Source organism: Bacillus rossius, chromosome 2, assembly GCF_032445375.1.
Source record: "Bacillus rossius redtenbacheri isolate Brsri chromosome 2, Brsri_v3, whole genome shotgun sequence".
In the NCBI taxonomy this organism is placed as follows: Eukaryota; Metazoa; Arthropoda; class Insecta; order Phasmatodea; family Bacillidae; genus Bacillus; species Bacillus rossius.
Window position 1 is genome coordinate 105,419,650 of NC_086331.1, and position 24,869 is coordinate 105,444,518.

At 35.6% G+C, this 24,869-nt stretch overlaps 1 protein-coding gene across 2 annotated transcripts in view; it reads right to left on the bottom strand.

Annotated features, from left to right (window-relative positions):
• Positions 1–21,118: 21,118 nt before the first annotated feature.
• LOC134529554 (latrophilin Cirl) overlaps positions 21,119–24,869 on the bottom strand; it is a 128,544-nt gene continuing 124,793 nt past the window's right edge. Inside the window, exon 14 of one of the 2 annotated variants that reach the window (XM_063363772.1) lies at positions 21,119–24,580. In XM_063363772.1, coding sequence (XP_063219842.1) covers positions 23,738–24,580 — 843 coding nt within the window. In that variant the 3' untranslated portion in view covers positions 21,119–23,737. The remainder of the gene's footprint in view (positions 24,581–24,869) is intronic. The other variant, XM_063363771.1, reaches the window with a different exon arrangement.

Here is a 24,869-nt window from a genome sequence, read left to right on the forward strand (position 1 = left end):
GCCCCTGCCAGTGAAAAAAAAAACCTAGCACAGGGATCTTAAAGTGCAAAAGCCCCTAGAACCAGAATCTGTCTGTGCAAACATCCCCTAGAATGAGGCCCTGCCAGTGCTAACAGTCCCTAGAACAAGGCCCTGCCAGTGCCAACCGCCCCTAGAAGGGCATCTTACAATGCTAACTGCTCCTAGAACGAAGATCTGCCAGTGCCAACAGCCACTAGAACGAGGCCCTGCCAGTGCCAACAGCCCCTATAATGGGGATTTGCAAGTGACAACAGTCCCTAGAAAGATACCTTGCCAATGCTTATAGCCCTTATAACGAGACCCTGCCAGTGCTAACTGCTCCTAGAACGAAGATCTGCCAGTGCTAACAGCCCCTAGAACGAGAACTTGCCAGTGCCAACCGACCCTAGAACGAGGCCCTGCCAGTGCTAAGAGCCACTAGAACGAGGATGTCAGTAACAACAGCCCATAGAACGAGGTCCTGCCAATGCTAACCGCCCCTAGAACGAGGATCTGTCTGTAACAACAGCCAATAGAACGAGGCCCTGCCAGTGCCAACATCCCCCAAAGCGAGGGTATCCCAAGAAGTACTGTCTCCGAGATCCGTATTGCCTCCAGACTGTTTGTATGGACGTGAGACCTGATCGCTGGTTTTATCTTTACTTTCGTCTCTTGTTTGTTTCACACTATTTTCCCCAATAAATTCAAGGTGGACGATACCTTGAGGTTATCTCTTTCTGTTCAGGAAGTGTCTAAAAATCTCAAGATGACATTTACTGCCGTCACAATGGCGAGCTAGTCTTAAGGAAACACAATTAGATATATTGTCTAAGAAACTTGTAATTCAACAGCACAGCACATACCTTGCTTTACAAAATACACTATAATGTTTTTCTGTGTCCTTCTTGTATGACGTATACTGAATTGTTATGAAGGTCAACATCATATTACAGCATTGATTTTATGACGTTAGTAGATTTACACATCAAAACTGTAAATAAGTCTAAAAAAAAGTTATTTTTATAAAGTATCCATCTCCAACTATCAATAAAAATACAATATAATTAATAAGCTAAGAAAAAATTTAATTTTTTGTGATTGAAAAAAAAACATCGTGTGTCTGCATATGGAAAAAAAATACTCATTTGTTAGTTAAAATATATTTACTTGTTTTGTCACAAGGCGGGCCATGTGTGAAATATCAGCACCTTGTAACCTGTGTGGAAAAATTATTTACTGTAAATAGAGAAAATATTTTCAATATTCTAAAGTGTTAAATAAACAATTTACCTAGCCTTTATAAATGTAAACAAATAATCTAAAACAATAATAATACAATTTGTGTTAAGGCACGCTCGACTTGTCTTAAACTCTGACAGGAAATACTGGCAGCTATGCTGTTTGTTGTGTAATGGACTTGATGCAGAGGCGTTTCAAGGTGAAGGAACTAGTCCCCCCCCCCCCCCCCCAACCCGACTTTTGGTCATCATCTGACCAACTCTCTCCTCTGCATTTAGAACGACAACTACGGAGATTTCCCCGCTGTGATTACTGCAGTCTTATAACATACTTTCTTCGCTAACCAGCCCGGAGTTTCACTGCCAAGTCTAAAACAAGGTGGTTATGTTGGATTCATAGTTTGCTATATTTGTAATCCGTATGAAATTTTTTAATTTTTAGAAGCATACAATTGCATGTTTCAAACAGCTAAACGGGAATATCAGGTGAAAAATAACTTTCTTAAATTAACAAGAAAGGACATTCAAGATAATTTTAAACAATAAATTATTGACCGCGCCGGCACCTCAGCCTCTTGGGAACACGAATTAGCTGCAGGCTTTGGGCTTTTATGAACTAAAGCAACATTTACTGAGATACCCATACCACGTTCCTCTTTGTTCAGAAGAGGGATAGCATGCTGTTACGATTGCAAGGGATAGTTTTCTTTAGTGCTGTTGGGATTAAAAAAAAAATCGCCAATAGCGTTAATTTGGAAGCTTTGCCGTTTTTAAAGCGTTTACAAAATAGTAAGCTATGAGTAGGACATTTCAAACGACACGACCTTTGTACGCCCTCCTGCAATGGAAATGGCCGCCTGAAACCCCGTGCGGCCACAAGCATATTTCACGAGTCATGAAAAGCTGTAGTTGCGTCACCAGTCAGCGGTGATGTACAGCAGCGCACTCAGAATTTCAGTTCGGGGGACGGAGAGATAGGACCTCTTTGCCACCTGTTTGCTTTACATTTCTTTCCTTTTGTTGGTGAGAATGATATAACTTTTATGATATCTGCGGGGGGAGAATTAAAACAAACAAAAAAATTTCTTTCATTTAGATTAAACGAAAATTCAAATAAAATTCCACTCTTTTCTTTGAAAAAAAAATACCATTAACAATCTATTTATTTTAAATTTAAATTCAATGAAAAAATAAATAAAATGACAGTGCGATCAGTTATTTAATAGTTTATTGCTACTAAGTTATTCCAGTAAGTATTACTATATTCAGCTCATTTAAAAGAGAAATAAAATATTAATGTTTTGGCAATTCCTCTTTCAGTGACTCACAGAGGCTGTAGTATCGCGTCCCTACGGAAATTAAAAAAAAACAGTGATTGCTTTTCTTCAGGAACTGCGAACTAAACAAACAGATCCCAAATGTAGTGTTAGAATAGGGCATGTGTTGCTTTGACGCAAAATCCTACTATGACTTAGTGACCGGAAAGAAACTAGGCTTTACACCCAACAATTCCAAACACAGCTCCAGATGACCCCGCCATAAACAGCCCAGATCTGCTGAAAGGCGTGCTCACGATCAACGTCTAACAAACACACAATCTCGGTACCGCAGTTACAAAGTTTCCGCGTCCCGTCTCCCAACCGCCATTTCTCAGCAGTAACAACTGCATCACGTGGCGCATGTTTCGAAGAGGCAGAGACGGGCGTAAGTGCCGCCAGTTGTGTGCCTCGCGGCCTCGAATACCGACGCGACTATGATGACGTGGGTTTCCCATGGTTTCCCATGGCTTCCCACAACTACTCCAGGCAAATACAAAAGCCCCGATAGTTTCACTAGAACAGCGATGCTGACGCTGACACCGGGCTCGGACCCTTCCATAGGCACGCACTGTATTCCATCGCCAGGCTGTGCTTCACGTTACTGTACATTTATACCACCTGTGGATTGGGACAACTCCATGTTGACACATCTCGAAAGAACCTGAGTTAGTGGCGAGTAGCAACTGAATGCCTGAATTCCTCACGGACAGATCGAGCTCGTGAACGTCATCCAACAGGAGCAACAACAACCAATAAGTGGAGTGTTTCTCCAGCCCGTGCAAAGCTGCGGAGACCAGCCCTGTGGCTACGCTTCCACAGGCGCACATACGGTGTGCAGAGCTTCAGAAATAACCGCGCGAATTTTAAACCTGCTCGATATATCCTATTGGTAGAGACCTTAAAAATTCGTGGATTCATTTCGCGATAGGCTAGAATCCAAACTAGTTCAACTTCTTGCTGCTTCAGTGATTGGACCACAGTTTACCTGAATGACCCTAAGCCAATGAAGAATACTCAAAAAAAAAAAAAAAAAAACAGCGAATCACAAGCATTCCAGTTGACAGGTGTCACGGATTAGTAGCCAATCAGCAAGTGTAATTTCCTAGAGGTCATTGAAACCGCGAATTTTTCCAGTCCCTACTTATTGGTGTCTGTTTACTAAAAGCATTTAAGAATACATACCCTGAGGGCGGGTGAGTAGTCCTGTTTCCGTATTTAGTTTTTAATTTTTTTTTAGAAAGTTGTAATTGGCTTAAAACGCGTGTTTTAGAGTAATGTTTTAGGCACTCAAGGGACTTGAATTACACGTTTATCTTACTTTACTGCGCGCCAGTTCACAGTATTGCCCTTAGAGGCGACACCGCGCTGGGCCCGCCGGCCCGGCAACGTGAAACACCGACTGCAATCCTCGGCTGGGCTTACCTGGAGGCGGCGGGTAGAGCAGTCTTCCCTCGGAGTGCATTGCGCGTGTTGGCGGGGCGACCGGGCGGCTGGACACGTGGCACGAGGCAGCGCTGCACTACCGCGACGCAAGCGCCGCACACGCCATGTCACAAATAAACACGCTCGCCGTGCTGTACTTCCTCGTCTGAGGGCTGGAAGCCACGGCGAACCACCGCCTCCCTCCCCGAGGCGACCCAGTAAGCGGCGGTGGCTAACTTTCGTTGGAGGCAATGACCCACTTTTCTCAAGGGTAAGGAGGCCGCGCCGATCTGGGCTACCAACACTCGTGTAAGCGCCGCGCCGCCTCATTCCGAACCATCTTCCTTTCTTGTTGCTTATTGGCCACGTTCAGAAGGAGGACTACCAATTGCAGTCGTTGCCAACAAGTGACTTACGAAACATTCCTACCCAGTGTTTCGTTTCATGGGCTGGACCTCAGGAATACTTTTCTTGGTTGTGGTGTGACTGCAAACCACTATAAAACTGCACAGCACCTGTATTTTGTGCGCTGCAGAAAGAATAAAGAATAAATTGATTGAAATTTCTTTATGTAAAGTAAAATCTCCATTCGTAGCGAACCTGCTTGCGACCATGACGCAATAAAAACTGTTAACACTATAAAAATTATTTTAAATTTGAAATGTGCTGGTTTCGCTATTATGAACACTTAATAAACTCGACCTATAATATAATATCCCGACTCATAGCTGCGTGCTCACTCAGCAGATAATATGTTGATAAAACAGGAAAATATGTGTTACGCCAAGAATGTGTATCACATAAGAGTTAACGATGTAATACAGACGGCCAGAAATCTGATTATAAAAAAACGATACTTTAACCTAAAATAAAATGCTAACATACCTAGTTAAAGTCCTGATTCGAGCGTAGAGCCTTTTAGTAGATATTTTTAATGATCAATTAATTCAACCTTTAAAGTTTATAGAAAAATTGGTTATCTGTAAAGTCGGTTTACGGACGATAGTTTAACGAGACGTCATAACAAAACATTGATGAAATTATTGCATGCTTTTATGAATAAAATTGAATCATTTTTATTGAATTATCATTATTTTGTATGGATACAAAGAAGGAGTGAAATGAAATCTACAATTTAATTGATAAGTTTACTTTTATTTGCACTCATTAATTCAAATATGTTTATTACTTTAACAAACAGATTATTTTAACTATAACTTTTATACATGTTTGCTATTTAACTTCTTCCAATCTGTTATTCTGTTAAGGATAGAACGATGATAGGAAAAGTAGGAAACGAATGGGAGTGTTTCAAGTTTAATGTGCCTCGAAAAAGTCAAATCGATGGTTGTTCCAATCGAGTGGAAGAGAGATAGATGCGGCGCAAGCGTACAATGAGCGTAACGGGACAAAGAGTCAAACCTTTTTCGTGCGTGCAGCCGGCGTTCATCGATTTATTAGACGTTGTCACGTCAAAAATTCAACATTCAACTGTTTCCCGGATTCAGTAGACTGAATTCAATAAACTATTCGATGGTATGGAGAGGCAAGAATCACACTAACGCGACGACAGCGACGATTTTTACCCAATCACGTTCAACACATCCATGACGTCAGCGCGAACAAACAGGCGGACGCAACAGAATTACCGATTAGAAATATTTTCTATTTCCATCGCATCGCAGGCACGGGGCCACTGGAACGCGTGTCTGAATATTGTTTTCGAATGATGGTTTAGTTGGTGCATTGGTAATTATATTATTATTCTTGTATTTTTAATTTTATTTTCTTTCAAATCTCTGACATGTGTTAACGCACAGTGACTTTTACAATTTAATGTTAAAATCGAATTAAATATAGCTATTAAAATAACCTGCAAGCATTAATGATTGTCGTATATTTGGTGCGTAGGTAACAGCAATAAACATGTTATATAAATTTTTATTTTTGGCTGTCGCGCGAATAAAAAACCGTATGTTCGCATTAACGCGATATTTTTCTGTCGCATCGCGCAGTCGCGTTATTGTGATTCCTGCATGAGGCACTCGCTTGTGGAATTTCACGCTCTGCGCAGTTAGGAAAACCACAATGACGTCATCGCCCGAGTACGCTAAATGCAGAGAGGCGGGAAGCCTAAGTTTAACGGCACTGAGTTCAGACTATCGATCGCTTTCTCGCGCGGGTGTAAAAATTATGGCCCAGTACATAAACTGGGCTGGACGCAAAAACGCAACGCAAACATCGGTCAACTTCCACTTTCCATATTTGAAGTTTAAGTGTTCCCAAAACTTTGAAATTCGAAGACGTTATGTGCACATAAGGCAACGATGTTATTATATGCATCATGTTTCCACTTGTTAAACTTCCGTACAGTGAAAGAAAATAAAACATTTAAATTATATCATGGACCATTTTATGTTCTTTTCATAATAAATTTGAATTATTTAAAGAAGCCCGGGAAAGAAATTTTATGCTGTTATACAATATCAAGTTGAAGGGTTGGTGCAGCCTTGTGACTACAGTGCTTTATGAACTACAGTAATTTTCTCGCTTGCGTAGTTTATAAACCCGGCCTGTGGACGAGTGACAATCCAAAAAATTTTTTATGCTTTTGTAATTATAACTAGGTAAGCTTAGCATTAGAATTAACCAGCCCAACCCACAAGCATTCTTACAAATGTCGTACGAAACACGCTACAAAGTTTATTTGGGCATCTGCACGGTTGCACACAGATATGTGAATCTCGGGCAGCCGAGGTTGTTCACTCTATCGCAGCGTTGCTGCGCTCTGGCGAGGGTCGGCTGACTTTCTTCCTTCGCGCTGTGACGTAACCACATTCCTCAAGCACGATTCAGAGCTCTGTACTCCTGTATTTCGTCATGGTGATGCAAACGTTTATGCCGCCAACGCCAATGGTGCCGTTCTTTGTGTACAAAATATCGTCAAATAGATTATCATCTTCATTTGGCTTATTTTTTTTATTACGAAACGTTACATGCATGGCAAACCAAGCGTTTTAATAAAAATTCAAGGGATGGCCGTACCTACTTAAAATTCTTAAGATTGTATTTTTATTGTCTTATTTATGTAAAACGTAAATTTTGCTATGCTTATACCAGTTGCGCGATTATACAATTAAGTAGAAGGGCATGTCGCAAACTATACAAAGCTTTCGTGTGACTTAATAGGTATTCCTACATCCAAAAGGTAGGAAAATAGTAACTCATGTGGACAAAGAATATAGGAACCCTAACGCATGTGTTTGAGACGTATAACAAGTAGAAACTAAAGCAACTACTCATGCGCTAAAAAATTACACAATTCATTTCGCGTGCCTTATTTTTAGATAAATTATAATTCCTATGTTTAAAACTGAGGTCGTGACTAAAAACAAACCTGTCTCTAAAGATAACGGGCAGCTCAAATAACTCTGGTCATTGAAAGTAGGAAGGGTATTGTGTAAAGACGGACACGTGTTTCAAGTCCGGGAATTTTGAGAAGGAATCGGCTATAGCTTATTAGGCCCGTTCTGCAATGACACGGAAGCGGAGACGGATCTCACGTAACGGAGTATCTATCTACAGTGGCACGCATGCTGACACGGACCCGTACAGATTAGCTCGAGAAAGCCCAACTCTTCCATTTACGTCACTCAGCCATGCAAACCATAGAAGCCAGTAATTGGCCGCGGTGGTAGTCATGTTTATGTACTAAATATGTTTAAAATTGTTTCAAGTACAAGCCTAATTAGTCTTATAATCATTACTATGTGGTCTTATTATAGACGCAAATCCTGTTATTTCCTCAGAGATCAACATTTGTTCAATTAAATTAATTTTTCACAACCGTGGTATTCAGTCCCATAGAAAGCCATTTGTTACGTTTGCGTGCATTGTGAGAACGTCAAACGGGCAGTGATTAGTTTCAGTGTCATTGTGTAACGAACTTTGAAGCAAACCTTTCCAGCCATAGAGTAAATAAGGGTTTACTTGAGTGGTAACAGAAATGTTACTCCGTAGTCGCTTATATTTTTAGGCCCTCTCCACACATAACACCAACATAGGAAAAACAAATTCTCCCAAAATATTAATTTTACTGTTGGCATTACTGTCACATGCGATAGTAGTGTTTCGAGCTACTAAAGCTGCATGAATGGCGGGAGATTCAAATTAAACTTTTAATGTTTTGACAATTAAAATTTTAGTGACAAAAAAGAAAATAAGGTCATAAACTTAGTATAAACAAAAATGAATTATATTTAGAATTTTTGAACATTAAAACATTTTATTTAACTGTAAACAATATGTTATTAAGTGATTTATACTCTGGATTTAATTATTAGTATAAACTTGGGAATTGTGTTCTAGATAATTATTTTTTTCCTTAGGTTCAGTACTAGGGGTTTGTTATTCTTTTATCCAGACCTGCCAACATTCAAATTTAAAAAATCATGAGGTCCTCGATAAAAATTTTCAGGCCCATAAATACAGGTAAGATATAAAAAACAACAAATGAAAATCTTTAAATTTAAGTGACATACCTGTACATATGTTACATGGTCTCTGCTTCAAAATTTATTTCAACAAATTATAGGTTGCAGATTTAATTTAGTTGAACATAATTTAGCGCTGTCATGTAGTGATCATGCAGGGCAGCAACTAAAAAAGATGTAAAATAACATTCTGCTCGTGTAACACTATTATCACTGTTCACAGCAAAATTAATTTTTTTATTGGAAGCAATACACTTCACGTGTTAGTTGTGTTTTTTTTTGTAGCGACATTTTTCACAATGTCTTCTCTTCCACTATGTGAGATAGAAAAATCAGTACGGCACACGCTACAAAACGCAAAATTGCTTCCTTTACGTGACTCGAGTATTGATGGAAACTCGTTACTGTAAGCTTTCGTAAAACTTGTTTTGTAACTTTTACAAACAAAATCTTGGGGCCCCGAAAAATCGTGAGGAAACACTATTTTGGCGTGAGGGCGTGAGATGGACCTTAAAATCATGAGCCTCACACCAAAATCGTGAGAGTTGGCAGGTCTGTTTATCCATATCAGTTCTTTGATAGTAAAACCAGACCAATTTTATTGAATTCATGTGAGGTGAAAAAACTTTCCAATGACCACCTTCCACAGCAGAATAAAGTTTCTTGCAATTATTTGCACAGCACTTTAACCTTCTGATGCCACCCATAGTTCATCTAGAAATAGTTCACATAGCATAAATTAAAAAAAAATAATTGTTTCTATTAACAAATAAATTATAACCACTATTTCACCACGTGATGAAAGAATTACAGACATTAGTTTTCGCAGGGATGAATAGCAACATACAATGACAACACAACAAAGACAAAAATGTGTTCAAAACATTTCAGGTAACATTCAAATAGTAAGATATTTTCTTTTGAAATAAGTTATAATACATGTTGAAATTCTAAAACAGCCCATGATGGCTTTCAACATCACTAAAAATTTTATGAATATGTTGGTATCCATGGAGAGGGCCCAAAATATAAGCGACCGTTCCCTCCCTATACAGTGAACACCTTCTGTTCCCAGTATTAGCCTTAAGTGAATTAGTGACACCATGAAAGACATAAATACGTAATTATGGATTAACTGGGGTTCGAACAAAGCCTAGACATTGAACATTGAAAGTGAGAAAAATTAAGGGACTTCCCTACACCGAAATAACGCATACTCCCGGGAAGCACATGCTCCCAGAGACCAGAAGACAACACAGCGAGTGGCCTGTTGAAGAGGGCTGGCAAAGTGGTAGATGAGTGTTCTATTGGACCAGAGGTGGGCCATCGCTTCGCCTTGCCCCCTGGTCTCTCATCTCGCACACCCAGGCGGCATCAAAGATCAAACCACATACAGTAACCCAATCATGACGTGAAAATGAAAATTATATAATTTTTTATAGAGATTAGCAACATTTCAGCTGTTTTAAATTTGAACACATTTCTCATCTGGCTGCAGTATCACACCAAAGGCTATCAATAAAAAAAATGTGGACTATCAGTGCTGGAATTGAGTTTTTCGTTAATTCTTGAAAGCAAAAAAAAAATACTACCTAAATAAAAATGTTAAAAGACCCTGTGAGTGCCAACAGCCCCTAGGACAAGGACCTGCTACGTTCATAAACCTTTCATGTCTTAAAACTTTTATAAACTAACACACAAAAATACATCATGAATTAAGTAAATTACTTACAGTAGGTAAAGATGTGAAGACTAAAAACTTTGTTGAAAGTTATGCATTTCTCATTGTGATTTGAAGCTGTTGTTCTGTGACAGAAATATTGTGATTTTGTAGTGTAAAAAAAGTAATAATGAACTATTTTCAGATAATAAAAAATAATTTCTTGTACATGGTAACAAGATGTATAAAAAGACTATTTACTATATAAATTTATGGTTTATTTAACTTCAAAACAAACTATTGTATAGTACCATTTAATTAATAAAACTGGAGCTATAAAAAGCATTGTGTCTACAATTTTTAATTTTCACTAAAGTCCTTTAGGAAAGCTATTCTAATACAATTAAGTCATTTCAATTGTAAACTTGGCATTCATACAAATATGGCAAAACCATTTATAACTGATCTACAACATTGGGATATGGATACACTAAAAAAAACTCACCCGGTAAAATATTTACAGAAGTGATTGCAGATAAAATGTAACAAAACTTTATTGCACATTAAAACTCACTATGAAAGCAAAAACAAAGAGTAGTTATATTTTTAGTTTAGCTTTTACTTCTCGCAGCAAGGTCATTAGAGAATATAGTAATTCGGTTTTAGAATTCAGCCACAATCTTCAGAAAAGAACTAGACTAACATTTGTCAGGAGTTATTCAGGGAACCATGGAAAACAGAACACAAACATCCAACTAAATAGACTTTACAAAGTTAATAAAATTTTTATCATGCAAAATTAATTGCATCCATTGCTAACCACGTCATGAAAACTAATAATTGACACTCAGAAAAAAAAGTTTTGTGGATAAATAGTTTATGGAAATTCTTGCTCTTTTTATACCAACTTAAAATCTGTGAATTTTATTAGTGTGTGAATGTAGCAAACAATTGCAGTAACAGAAAAATTTGCATTAATTTAGCATTTATTGCAATTTGCACGTACATCTAGTCGTTTCGAGTCCACCTAGGCACTAATTTTTTTTTACATTATCATATTGTACACTTTCCTGTGGTCCGACACAATGCTTATCCAATATGAATTTCTCTCGATTTATGATTTCCTATATTTTTTATTTATGAGAATAAAAAAATATATATTTTTTCACTGTACGTAGTACAAAGCGACTGGCATAAGAAAACAATAATCATACACAATACTTAATACAATTTAATTTTTCTGTTAAATAATGAGTATACAGCACTAAGTACCCATAAAAAAAATTAACTGATAGATGCATGCTTAGTTCAACAATACTTACTGAAATAACTGGCGATAAACAATAAAGATTTATAGTAAAAAAAGTGTGCGATTCTAACTCAGTACATTCAGCCCTCGACTAGTAAGTAAATTGTAATGGGTAAAACAGCAGAGAGAAACAGAGAGAAAGAGAATTTTCTTAGTAAATATGAATTCGCAAAATTATTACTCACTTCACTGCTCAGGATATTACCTACTAATTATTGATCAATCAATAATATTAATTAACAATAAATATTAATTACTGTTGAAATAATGACACCATAAAATGTTATATTAAGATTTTCAGGACCCCAGCTATATAGCATGAAAACAATTCTAACTACAATTTAGACATGTTTTAAAAAGTAGATCAACTTCAATAAATTTTATTCCCAACCACATATATAATATTACTTAGTATTACTCAGCAAAACAGTTTATACAATTTAACAGAGGTAAACAAGTTAACAGAGCGCAGTTTTATGGCTTTCATTTCTTTTTCAAGTATATAAGAATCTTAAAATTTTTTGTATTTATTAGAAATTTGATTAAAATAGAAATAAATTAATAAACATGAACTAACAAAATTATTACTCACTTAAAAATAATAGCTCAGGATATCAATAATTATTGATAAATTGATATTGATTAATTAACAATAAATATTACTCACTGTCGAAATACACCATAAAGAAAATTTGTTTCGTAAATATCAAAGCTAGAAATAATTATAATAAATTAATTTTCTTATTTCATTTTGTATTATGTATAGGTTAGATGTGATCAAGCATTCTAATATAGTGATTTTGTAGTTCCGCAAATATCATCTATCATTGAGTTACTGTACAACAGATTCTGTCAATAGGCTACATAGACATACTGCAATGCATTCATAGGCATTGATAATGTTCTGCCATCAAATGAATGGACAATGATAACATGTTTGCCGCTCGTACTAAAAGTACGAACCTACCTCACACCTCATGGTAAATCTTTACCATATTGCCACAATGTGAAAATAAAAACAATTAATATTCCATGCACAGGATTTGTTTAAACTTCTTTTTAACCAGCATATTATAAGTTGGACTTGTATTTACATGCTCGTGGGTTCATAATTATAATACTGTGTGTGATTTAGTTAGTCAAATAATAATTCATGACAAATAATTACCATGTCAAACTAAAGCATGAAAAGCATTATAGGGGCATAAAATATTTAGTTACACAGCTAAAACAAAACTTATACAACAGTGTTTAACAATACTGATTTACACAGGTAATTAAAAATACGTACTTAAAAGAACATAATTTTCTTATGAATATGGCCCATGGCACGGTGCACAACAATAAGCTCAAATCCCATTGTGTTGCCCTCTGCCCAAATACTCCCTTACTAGATGCCAGCAAGTCGGGTGGTGTCCGGCGCTGGCGGGTCCATACCGCTGTGACCTGCCTATCCCTGCAGCATGGCAGCATCCAACCTGAGCCGCACGCCGCCACGTGGAGTCCGCCCAAGGGAACAGTGTACAACAAGTTTTCTGCACCATCGCAACCTAATAGCATCAGAAATTGTTTCACAACAATGTTCATGAAAACTTTGCATTAAAATTTGGCCTTGAAATTTTAGTCCCATCGTGCTGAAAGAAGTTTCACTTTAAGAAAAAAAAAAAACACTTTAAAATTTTAAGTGGCCTTACATTACATTGCCTTTCTCTTGGATGACACACTGCATGTAAATATAAAGATTTAACCACCCTTCTACAGTTCTATTGACATTAGCCTGTCAGAGGATAGCTAAGATAAGATCCAGTATACTTGACTTGAAATTATACTACGCATTTAAAAATGGTGATTGCCTTTTTGCTTATGCCAAGTGTCAAAAAACATATGTCTCATCAGCTATTTGCTAAGTAGAGCCACAGAAAACACTGTCAAAAAAGCTAAATAACCTGCTAGTAGAGATGGGAAGTTACTTTTTATTGATGGCATGTAAATCATAAGTAATAAATAGCATTACACAAAACCTATACACATGCTGTATTCAAAGTCCCACCCAAAACTTTATAGATCATCATACATTTTTTATTCATTCATTTGAAAAATCTTTTAATACTTTAAATTGCTACAATATGTAAAAAAAAAAAGTACAATACTGAAAAAAAACTTTACTCTTCAAATATTCAACTAAGCTTGACTAATTACGAAAATTTGAATCTAAAATCTCTAATATGAATACAAATGTTAATGACATTTTTCTTTCTTTCAGAAATCAATTGTTAAAACAAATTTCTTCCACTTTTATTAGCAAAAACACCTGTAATTTACATGTTAGGTACAGGAATGGATGAATTATTTGGTACTGTAAATTTATTAAGACTTGTTTTTATCCAACCTTTTTGTAAAGAGCTCATTAAAAAGCACAAAAAAAATTAGGCCCCTTCAGATTTTTTATTTAAAGGTTTCACTATGCCAGTAACAATTACAATAAATTCTTTCTTGTATTGTACTTATACCATCAAAGTTGAAATATTTAATTTTTTTAATGTCGATGCATTTTCTTTTAACTTTTATTTTCTTGGAATTTAATTCCTAGTAATTAAAGAATTATAATTATCATGATGTCTCGATTATTAATTGATTTATGTAAGAGATTTAAGAGCTGTAGCAGTAACTCTCCATGCATATAGACTTCGCAAATTACCAACTTCTTGGCAAATCAGGATGCGTGTGTGTCACAAAACATTTTTGCTGTGTAGCAGTATCTGAAATGAAAGTGTTTATTGTCAAAGCGAGAAGTGTATCTTTATTAAATTTAGGTTTGTTTCATTAGACTACACCAGCTATATAGGCAAACAAAATTACAGAGATGTTCCTTTTCACTTAATGTGTGTGGTGCACAGAACCCAGAACATATTTTTGATATACAGTGTAACTACACATGCTGCAAAACCGACACCAGTTTTTCAGAAGGCACAACTTTTGAAGTGTAAGAAAACACTGTAAAATTTTATTTCTATAGCATTTGTATATTACTGTAAAATAAATCTTTTCAATTCAATATACTGGCTACAAGTGTAATGGATGAAAGAAACGAACTTATCAACTACTCACTTGTATGGATAACTTAACTGCAAATCCAGTACCTAATATCTGACTGTTACGCAAACACAAAAGGAATATTAATGGTAAGATCAAGAAAATACCAAATGAATTCAGTAATAAGAATATGTCTTTTATGTGAGTCGTCCAGTTGCAAAACTCATTATGTCCAGACAAACAGAATTTTCAGGAAGGGCAAAAAACTGTGGTTAATGGAATATTGCAGATAGAAATTTGGATTATGTACTAATAAATATACAATAAATATCACAATTTATCAACCAGAGAGCGGATAATTTTCACTGTAATTGTCAAAGTTATTTCCAAAACCTGTTTGGACATAACGAGTTTTGCAGCAGTTAGGAGGACTTAATGCATTTCGCTGCAGTATGTAACACTGGGGAATCTTTATACTAAGTGTGCCAGATTCAAAAAATGATAAATACAATTTAGCTGCAGTATACAACTAAAATAACAATGGGTATACTCTGAAGAAATCTTACCAAATACATAATAATATAAATACAATATTCAAAATAAATGTTAACACAATTTTGCTGCAGTACACAACTATATTCAAAATGGGTATACTCTATACAAAATACTTTACATTTTCATTCATGTACAATCAATCACATTTCAATAAGGTAAATAGAATGCAATATTTTCTGTATACATCTTTCATCACAATGGGTATTCTGCATGAAAAGAATGCCAGATACAATATTAATGTAGACCTAAATACAAAGGCGTACCAGGTGAAGTTCGCATAATTACTACCCTCTTGCAAGGTTAAAGTTTGAAATGCCATTGACCGGGCTCTTTAATAACTTTGGAATCTGCATCTTTCCAATGCAATACAGGATAATCTTCTCCTAAACGTTTCAGTGTTGCATGGGATAAAATAATGTTTTCATAATCTTGGCGAGTAAGGATTGTTGACTTTTTCTTTACTTCTGATTCAATCCGTCCGAATATCCTGTCAGGAGGGATGAAAGAGTGTCCAGGTACTGGGAATACCAAAGTTACTTGGTTTACTGATGTAGGAGCGTCTTCAGCCAGATATTTGCAGAACATACGTATAAAAATTTTGTTCTTGTTTTGGCCTCCACAGCCATCTGCTACCAACTTTACTGATTTGTAATTTGTTAAGTCTGCGGACAATAATCGATGGTTGAGGGCACTAGAAATTTGGTTTGATCCTTTCTTATATTTATCTTCAAGCCATACATAAGAAAATATATTTTCCTTCCATTGGCTTTCTCTTGAATTTCCAACACAAATAGTAAAGTTATATAAATATAACTTCCTTAGATAGTATGCTGACTGGTCGGGTATTTTAGGAATAGGCTGGTTTTTCTGGCAATCAAAGCTAAATGTGATTTCCTGATCATTGCTGAGCCGTAAGATATCATAAAATGCTTTTGCTCGTTTTTCATTAATGATGAGTTCTGTTTGCAGTTCCTTTCTCTGTTGAACATCTTTGCTTTTCTTTATTCATTCTTTAAGTGAAAGGCATACTGAACAGCAGTCAGTAGCTGGAGAACCGAAACCTATGTTAAAATCACTATCAAACATGCTGCGAAAATAATCATACTTGACGTGCAACGTTTTCTCATGTGTGTCTTGATGTGTGTCTTGATATTTTGTTCAAAGGGATTTAATGCTTAGTTAACTAGGAAGAAATTGCCTAGTTATATTTTTACTGCGACAGTAATGTGATTCAAATACAGTAATTGAAGTTATGAATTCTTTTATTGACTGCCTCTTATCTGAATAATGGATGGATATTTTTTCTCCTCCACGTTTATCCACAGGCACATCACCTAGTTGCAGAAACTTTCTGCATAAATTTTAAACACAGTCTCCTGATACACATAAGGTCTGTATAAATAGTTTTTTTGCAAACATGTATATTTTCAGTGTGACTAATGTTCAAACATGGTAGGAAATATTTTTTTCGTTGGAAATAGCTATTGCGATTTCTTGACCTTCCTCGTTTTGGTGTACACACTACAACATGGCGTAGTATAAAATTTTGTTGTACCTACTTATCTACAGTGGTAACTGTAGAAACGTTGATGAATTCTCCTCACATCTTGATACGTCACTTCACTGCAACGATACGCCTCTGTTGCCTTGTGGTTACATGATGGGGGTCGTGGAAATGATGGTACAGAGTACCTAAACATCACGAGAACAACACTAGGTTAACTTAACATAAATATACACCTAGAATCTTTTACTTTGTTAGTATTAAACATTTATTTCATGCATAACCTAAACATAACTATGTTTATTATGAATGTGTAGCATACCTCATTCTGTTGGCAACATTTCTTTTCCAACTGTCCTTCAATGCCCTTTTATTTCTTCCTTTTCCAGGCTGGGCTACCTGCACTTGTAAAGGATTCATATTTAATAATAATAATAGTATATAAACTGTTTATGATGCTTTGTTTACAGTTGACTGAATGCAAATATTTTGACAATGTTTACTGTAATAATGGAAATAAAATCATATATTATAAGCAACAGGGAAGCATTTCCATGATAGCCAATCTTACAACTTGTATCTCGCAATTTTTTCATGACTGGTATTCAAGAACACAGTGTAAAAATACTGAACACACTCTCGGTGATACAAACTTGGACATGGTGCATTTTGTTGCAGTTTATTATATTCGCTATGTATTACTCTTGGACATAACGAGTTTTGCATCAGTTTGATTAGTTGGACATAATGAGTATTGCAGCAGTACTGCTCATGGACATAAAGAGTTATGCTGCAGTATGGGTTTTTCAATGCCTATTTAACACTGGATTAAATGGGATTTGCATCGCTACAAATATTCTAGATTTTGTATTTCTCACTGAAGAACAACATGAAGCAAATAACTCAATTTCCGGAAAATGTGGACATAATGAGTTTTGCAAATGGACGACTCATGTGTGTACTTGCAAAATTATTTTGAATGGGGAACATGCAAGTATTGGGTATTTCATTATAAACTCTACGAGAGTTTAGGACCAAGGTTTATCAAGATGTGTGCGTCATAGAAACCTTAACACTACTTTCACACACAAAAAAAAGCCTGTTAAAAATACCAGGAATTGCGTGATTTTCTATGGATCAAGAAGACTTTGTGATTGGCTTGACATCACAAGGCTAAAGTTACCTTGTAAGAATTGGGTTTCACCTACTATGTCAAGGCAGTGGGTAAAGAATGATGGGAGAATTCTTTCCATGTCAAAGACATAGAACTATCTGCAAAAGTTTGTGTGTTTCTTAAGTAATTTACAACATAGTTTGTTAAATGATTACCATCATGGTTAGAAGTGCAATTTCACCTTGAATAAAACCACTCGTAACCTTACTGCACTTAAAAACATTTATTATTTGAAAATACTTTTAGTATTTTACAGTTCTTTAAAATTATGACCTATAAATGTTAAGCGATAAGTAATTTTGAAAAATCTCACATGTGATTTTCATTTAGGAATTTTTTTAACCTAATCTATAGTTATAAGCTGTGAAATATCTCAAACAGAACATTATTTTTAATATACTGTTTGTGTTTACTCCTGTCTAAATGCCAGAATATTTATCAAGTGGGATTGCAACATAGTCTACAAATGTACATACATATTTTCAAGCTGTAAGTTACCCAGACTTGACACTTAGACACAGCGCATGCATGGACTTACGACAGGCAGGCCAGCGTGATTATTCTGTCGGCAGTCGAGGGCACAACCCGTAAGGCCTGGCATCACCGTGGCAAAGCCTTGCTGGCCGGCACACAATTTCACCAACAAATACTAGCTAGTGCAAACAAATTAATAAAAAAAATTTTTTGCATGCAGTAGTAATTACTAATCTACACTTAGACCTACTAGAACTACTCAATATAGGGTCAATCCATATGGAGTGGTCAAAAAAAAAATTATTGGTAGCTTCATCAATTTTAAAAAAATTGATATTTCGTGTCTTGTTAACATTATGTATTGACAGTTTAAAACTGGCACAATAAAATTTTTATTCTCACTGGTTTGATTGTGGCAGCCATTTTGTTGCCATGGTGTGCGGCAATTTTTACACTTACAAGGGTTTACCTACATTGTATCTTAGCTTTGGTAGGTCATAGCATGATGAAAAAAAATCTGAAATGTTGCACATTATATACTACAATTCTGATCATAAACCATCTTGCTAAAATCACTCAATCTTACCAACTTTGAAGGTTGAACTTCTGCCTCACAATTTTAAAATTTTCATTTTCATAATTTTTTTCAGAATGGAGACAGTATGTGTTGGGCTTCAAAATATTTTTGGTAGTACTTATGTAATAGTAGTGTAAACACAAATTATTTGTAGTGTGAGACTTTTCTACTTTTTTTTACAAGCTTGTAAAAATGGGGTTTTTCATATTTTTGCCTACTTTACGGTTTAATATCTTTGGTGGGCAGTTATCTAAATATCTTAAATTTGCACACAATTAAGTACTCCATGGTATATAACTCCTGTTAAAATTTTGACTTTGAGATTTAACTGGTTCATAAGTTACAGCCTGTTGCGAACTCGTAAAAAATTTATTTATTTGCATAAATAAAAGCAATTCTAATAACTGTATATATTTTCTTAATTAAATTTAATATAATACTGTAAGTACTGCACTAAGTCATAAAAAGTATGATTACATATTACATTAAAGTTTAATGTCAAAACAAATACACTGTGTACAAAATATGAAGCACAATAGTCAATTTATATCACACTTCTAAATAGACAAAAAGTTTGTTTGATATTACAAATGATTTACAATTTTAATTTGTTCACCATTTATTTTCTATGCTTTTTAAACTGCATTGAAATTTCATCACATAATTATGCTGGAATATTGTGTGAACGTACAGTTGCTGTGGATAGTTCTGATGGACTGAGCTTTCTCAACACATTCTTAAGAGGCACCCACACTCTGTCTGCAAATGACATCTTAAATGATGTTCTGGGTCAAGCTGGGTTGTAAAATTTTATGTAAATGTCATTGTTCACACTATTAACTTCCTCAATGACTCCTTGTCACCAGTGGAGGATCCAGGATTTTGGTTTGGGAGGGGCTTGACCCAGCTGAGGCTAGGCTTTATCAAGGCAAACACTAAAACAATAGTGGACTCAGATGGTTTTGGAGGGGGCTGGAGCCCCTTAGCCCCCCCTCTGCTTGTCACCACTGTTCATCATACACACAGGCAACAATGTCATTGTTCTGAAGATTCAGGGGAACAGACTTGGTTGAAACTGGAAGATCCTCATACACTTCTGATTTGGATGTCGCATAGCATCTCATTTTAATCTCAGTGAGTGGAACAAAGCGGTGAAATTCCCTTGTTCCTGGGAGCCTTTGGCAGTTGTTAAACCTAGGTTTGAGCACTTCTTGTTGAGCAGTAATTTCCTCTTCTTTCGCACGCACGCACGCACGCACGCACGCACGCACACACACACACATTATACCTTTAATTGTCTGTGTACAGTACATAAACATATCTTCAGGAGAAAGAATGTGATCCTCGAATGTTCTTTGAAGACTCCCCTTTTTGTTGTTCCTCTGACACCATCACAGGCATTTTTCCATGTTCTGTTGCGTAGAAATTCTACTCTGGACTAAGGCCGAAATCATTAATATGGTGTCAGACATTCATAAAATTCCTTTTATTTTCATACAGACTTGATGATCCATCTGAGAAGTAAATTATATGTTGAACCCAAGGAACAGAGTCCTTTAAGTGTTTCATAAGATGAGATTGAAATGTATGCACTGTTTCAATTTTACACAAGTTTGGCAAGGCTGTAACTTATGAACCAGTTGAATCTCAAAGTCAAAATTTTAACAGGAGTTATGTACCATGGAGTACTTAATTGTGTAAAAAATTAAGATATCTAAATAACTGCCCACCAGAGATATTAAGCCTTAAAGTAAGCAAACTATATTCATTTTTATAAATGAAACCAATTAGGCAAGTCTCTTGGACCTTGATTTATTCTCAGCCTTATGCCTACTGTTTTGTTACTTTCACAATTTGAGTGTATTTGTAAATAATAGCCAAATTGTATAAAACTACTTACATGAAAAATATGCTCGAACATCAACAACATTCCAATTGTGGCAAATAATCACTTATGGATTTATAAATTTTCTAGCATTGATGCCAGGAAAATTGAACTCTTAGTAAAGAATCTGTGAGATGGTTTTTTGTGCATACGTGCTTTATCCATAATACGGTGGGTTTCGTTTTGGTACGATGGGTAATTTTTGTCACTGTTTCCATGGCTACCTGACGACACTGTCAAAATCAGACACACAGCAGAGGTGTCATGTTGAAGCGAGGTGTTTCAGTGGAAATTTCAAATCTTTAAGTTTCCTTTTGTGAAAAATACTTATGTCAATTTCTGAAAATAAGTTTTAATCAGTAACAAACAATTAAACTAGAATGGTATGAGATAATAAAATTAATGCATGTTTCTCAATGTAAGGTAAGCAGTAAAAAAAAATTATGTCATATTCAGTGTATTTAATGTAGCATTGAAAATGTAATATTTAATGTATATATTGCCATATAGATAATTAATTAAAATAGGTACTATAAATATTTTCCAAACATTTCTGAACTTTATTGAAGTCACTGTAATAGTAAATTCACTGATTAATTTCTATGCAAGTATTTTTTACTTGAAATGACATACTTTTGCCCCTATGTATGTGCAATTGACCACAATTACATTTCTGCTGTTCTTTTATTAACACCGTTGCTGTTTTATGTTTTGGTACCAGTTCGGCACTGCTACATAATAATACTGCTAAAAAAAAAAAAAAGCACAACATACAAGTTACACACAGCAGCAGAACTAGTGGAAAAAAAAAACTGTATTCAGCAATTTAGATGAAAATAACTAGAAGAATAGTTTTTCTTTGAATTTTACACTAGTACTTAATCCACCACGTGCATAACAATCCTGTAAAAACACAGCGCAGATCAGCATTTTTTACATACCTAAAATAGAAGAAAATACTGTAAAAGAACACATGCAGTTATGGGAAACAAAGATAAGTTACACTTCCAGCTTTTTTTGATCTATGTGGAAATGCTTCAAAATTTGATAAAATAATATTTTAACAGTTGTCTACCTGTCTACAGAAAACTGCCCTCCACAAAGAAAATACTGCATACTATGCTGACAAGACAAAGAATGCTCACTGCTTCTAATCCTTATTGTAATTTATTGGACTTTTTTGCTGACTTCTAGCACAAGAATGTATTAAGGTTGGACAGGAGCATGGCGAACACTGACGTCTCAGAGCGTGCCAGGTTCGTGGCACCTGGTTCCTTACCAGGGCATCAGGAAGGTCCCACGTGGGTGGAAGACGAGCTCGGAATAAACTCCCGCCTTGCGATTTGCGAGTCCCCCATGGGTATTGTTACCATGCCTGGTGGCTGATAACATAGGTCTTAGGGTATTCGTGAGACAGTGGTGAACTACTTGGTAGAAAGGTTGTACACGATGCATGAAAAACTTTTAATAAATGGTGTTTGCAATGTTAAAATTCTGTTAAAATATGGCCACAAATACAGTATAGCCTTGTTAAGAAGTTTCTGAAGGTACTTAGGAATTTAGACTTATTAACAGAGAAATTTTATTACAAGAGTAAAATTATATGTGTTTATAGGTAAAGTGCTAACAATTTTTGAACTCAGAATGTAGCAAATTTATTTAGTTGGTATTTTTACGAGGGTTTTATAATGATTACTTATAAGTGAGTAACAAGCAATTAATGACACCGTATGTAATAGCTGTAGATACATTCAGTATCATTATATACCAGGAGTACATCCAATACAATTAGACACTGCATCTTTGGTGGTAAGAATAATTCAAGGCTATGAGCTAGCACAGGCCATTTTCAGTAATTAATGTTTGTATTAAAGAACATAATTTTTTAAATTGCTAAATGTTACATCATAAATACAGAAATGGACAGTGGACCCATAATAGCCTGATTCCTCAACAGAAGGTAGGCATATTGCAGTGAGCTTGACTCAAGAGTACATGAATGCAGTTTATGTATTTAATTTTCGTTGACAAGCTGATGAGCATCTATCAATGTTTGGCTACACACATGTTCACGCTGTGGAATCAACTAAACATATCCTTAACTACTAATGCTGTTGTGCCTTTAAGCACTATGCCTCCAGTCTCAAGGCATATCACTACGAATAGAAATTATGAAGACTTGGAACATGTGTCAATTTGCAATGACACATCACACAGCAAAATATTTTTATAAGTACATAATATGAATACTTTTCACACAAAAAAATTAAAAATTGTAATTATGGGAAATCAAATCACATAGTAACTTTATAGTGGTAAAATACTGGTGTTTTGTTTATATTACCACAATTTCCTAATCTAAAATTGAATTAAAAATATGGCAAGTCTGAGGAAAAGGGTAAGAAACTCCGATACAAATCAGGAATTATTGACGACTAAGAAACATACAGGAATACTTACCTAATTTGCCACAATAAAACTTCAAAATTGTAATTCTAAAAATCAAAAATAAATACTGATATTCAAAAGTAATGTTTTACTTTCTAAAAACAATGGCACATGCTATTAAAACTCACATGAAGGGTGGTAAATAATCACAGCATTTTGACTTCAAATAATTTAGTTAAAAATGGTTGTGCCAGTTCGTAACATTTGTTTACAATTTATACAGTCTTTTATAATGATTTTATGTAACCAGATGCTCATTGTAATACCAACATCACAAGTTTATATAAACTTACAAATGACTCAGTACTTTATGGACACTGTGTTATAAAACCAGTGCTAAACAAAAGCTGCCCTTTCATAGTCCATCTACATACGTACAAAGCACACAGTATTTACAGTATTTACAAAAAAAAAAGTTCAGATATAAAAATGGTTGGTCTCATAAATACCCAAAATATGACATATAAATGGCAAAGATTAACAGAAACCAAATACAAACAGTAACATGACCGTTAGTTTTGGGACAGCTGAAGACAGGATACATGAAATAACAAAAATGTAAATACTCGATAACATTTTCATTAATTTACAATGCAGCTAATGCACATTGAAAATTCAGTTAACTATCGATGAAGCACCGCAAGAGTTAATACTCTTCAAATGTCGGCTGTATTACAGTCCGGGAGTTGCACGGATCATGGTGATACAACTGACCATCTGACCGCAGATGACACACTACAGTCTCCCCATCCAACACTGCAACCATACGAGCATTCTCACCAGAATAAAAGTACGGAGAAGCAGTGGGACTTATGGAATGATTATTACAGTCATTTTCCGTGCTATGATGATCAAGTTCTCGCAGTCGCTGTTTCAGTGCAGCATCTAAACAGGAATGGAAACTATGGTCTACTGCTGGACTGTAAGTAATTAATGGATGGTGATCCCCATAACTTCTTGATGACTGTCTACTAACATCACTTTGCCTTTTGCCATCTTCGTCACTCATATCCGACACTTGCACATCACTGCGCTCAATTTCTTCGTAAACAGGATCATCTTCTGTGGATGCAACAATGTAGGAATGTCCATGTGTGTGGCTGTGGTTAGGGGCGTGCTGACCTTCCCTAATCTCCGTATACGTGTGATTCCATGGACTAATGGAGCGAAACAAATTAACATTAGTTTTCTTGGCTATTCTCGAAGTACTATTGCCAAAGTGAACTACAGATGCTACTTGACTGTTCAGTGGCTCTCCACAGTCGTTGCAATCCTTGTTTTGAGACATGACGCAGGCATTGCCAAGGTAGTTTGGATGAGCGTGGGAATGGATCTGCTTGTCTGCACAGCTCCTCGGACTCTGCCTGTTGAGGCTGTTGAGACTGTTGAGGTGGCACACAGCTGCAGTGTTGTACTGGAACCTCTGAGATTCTTCTTGTTCAGATCCTTCATGACCAGAATCTCGAGTGCACGATTTAAACGAAATGTTCTGGAAAAAAAAAACAACTCAATTTAGCCAATGTTACAGCATATCCAACACAAACCAAAACAGATAAAATGATTGCTTATATAACAGAACCACAATTATTAGTGTTTTAAGATTTCTAGAACATAATTTTCTGGTGTGTGCAAAGTTTCAGCAAAATGAGTCAAAGTGAAGACTAATTTTTAATGACTAACAAAATTCAAACTCTTAGAAGATTTCAACAACTTTTTTAAAGCAGAACACACAAAAGCCTGACATAATGTAGTTGTTCAAGAACATAACAAACAGCCAC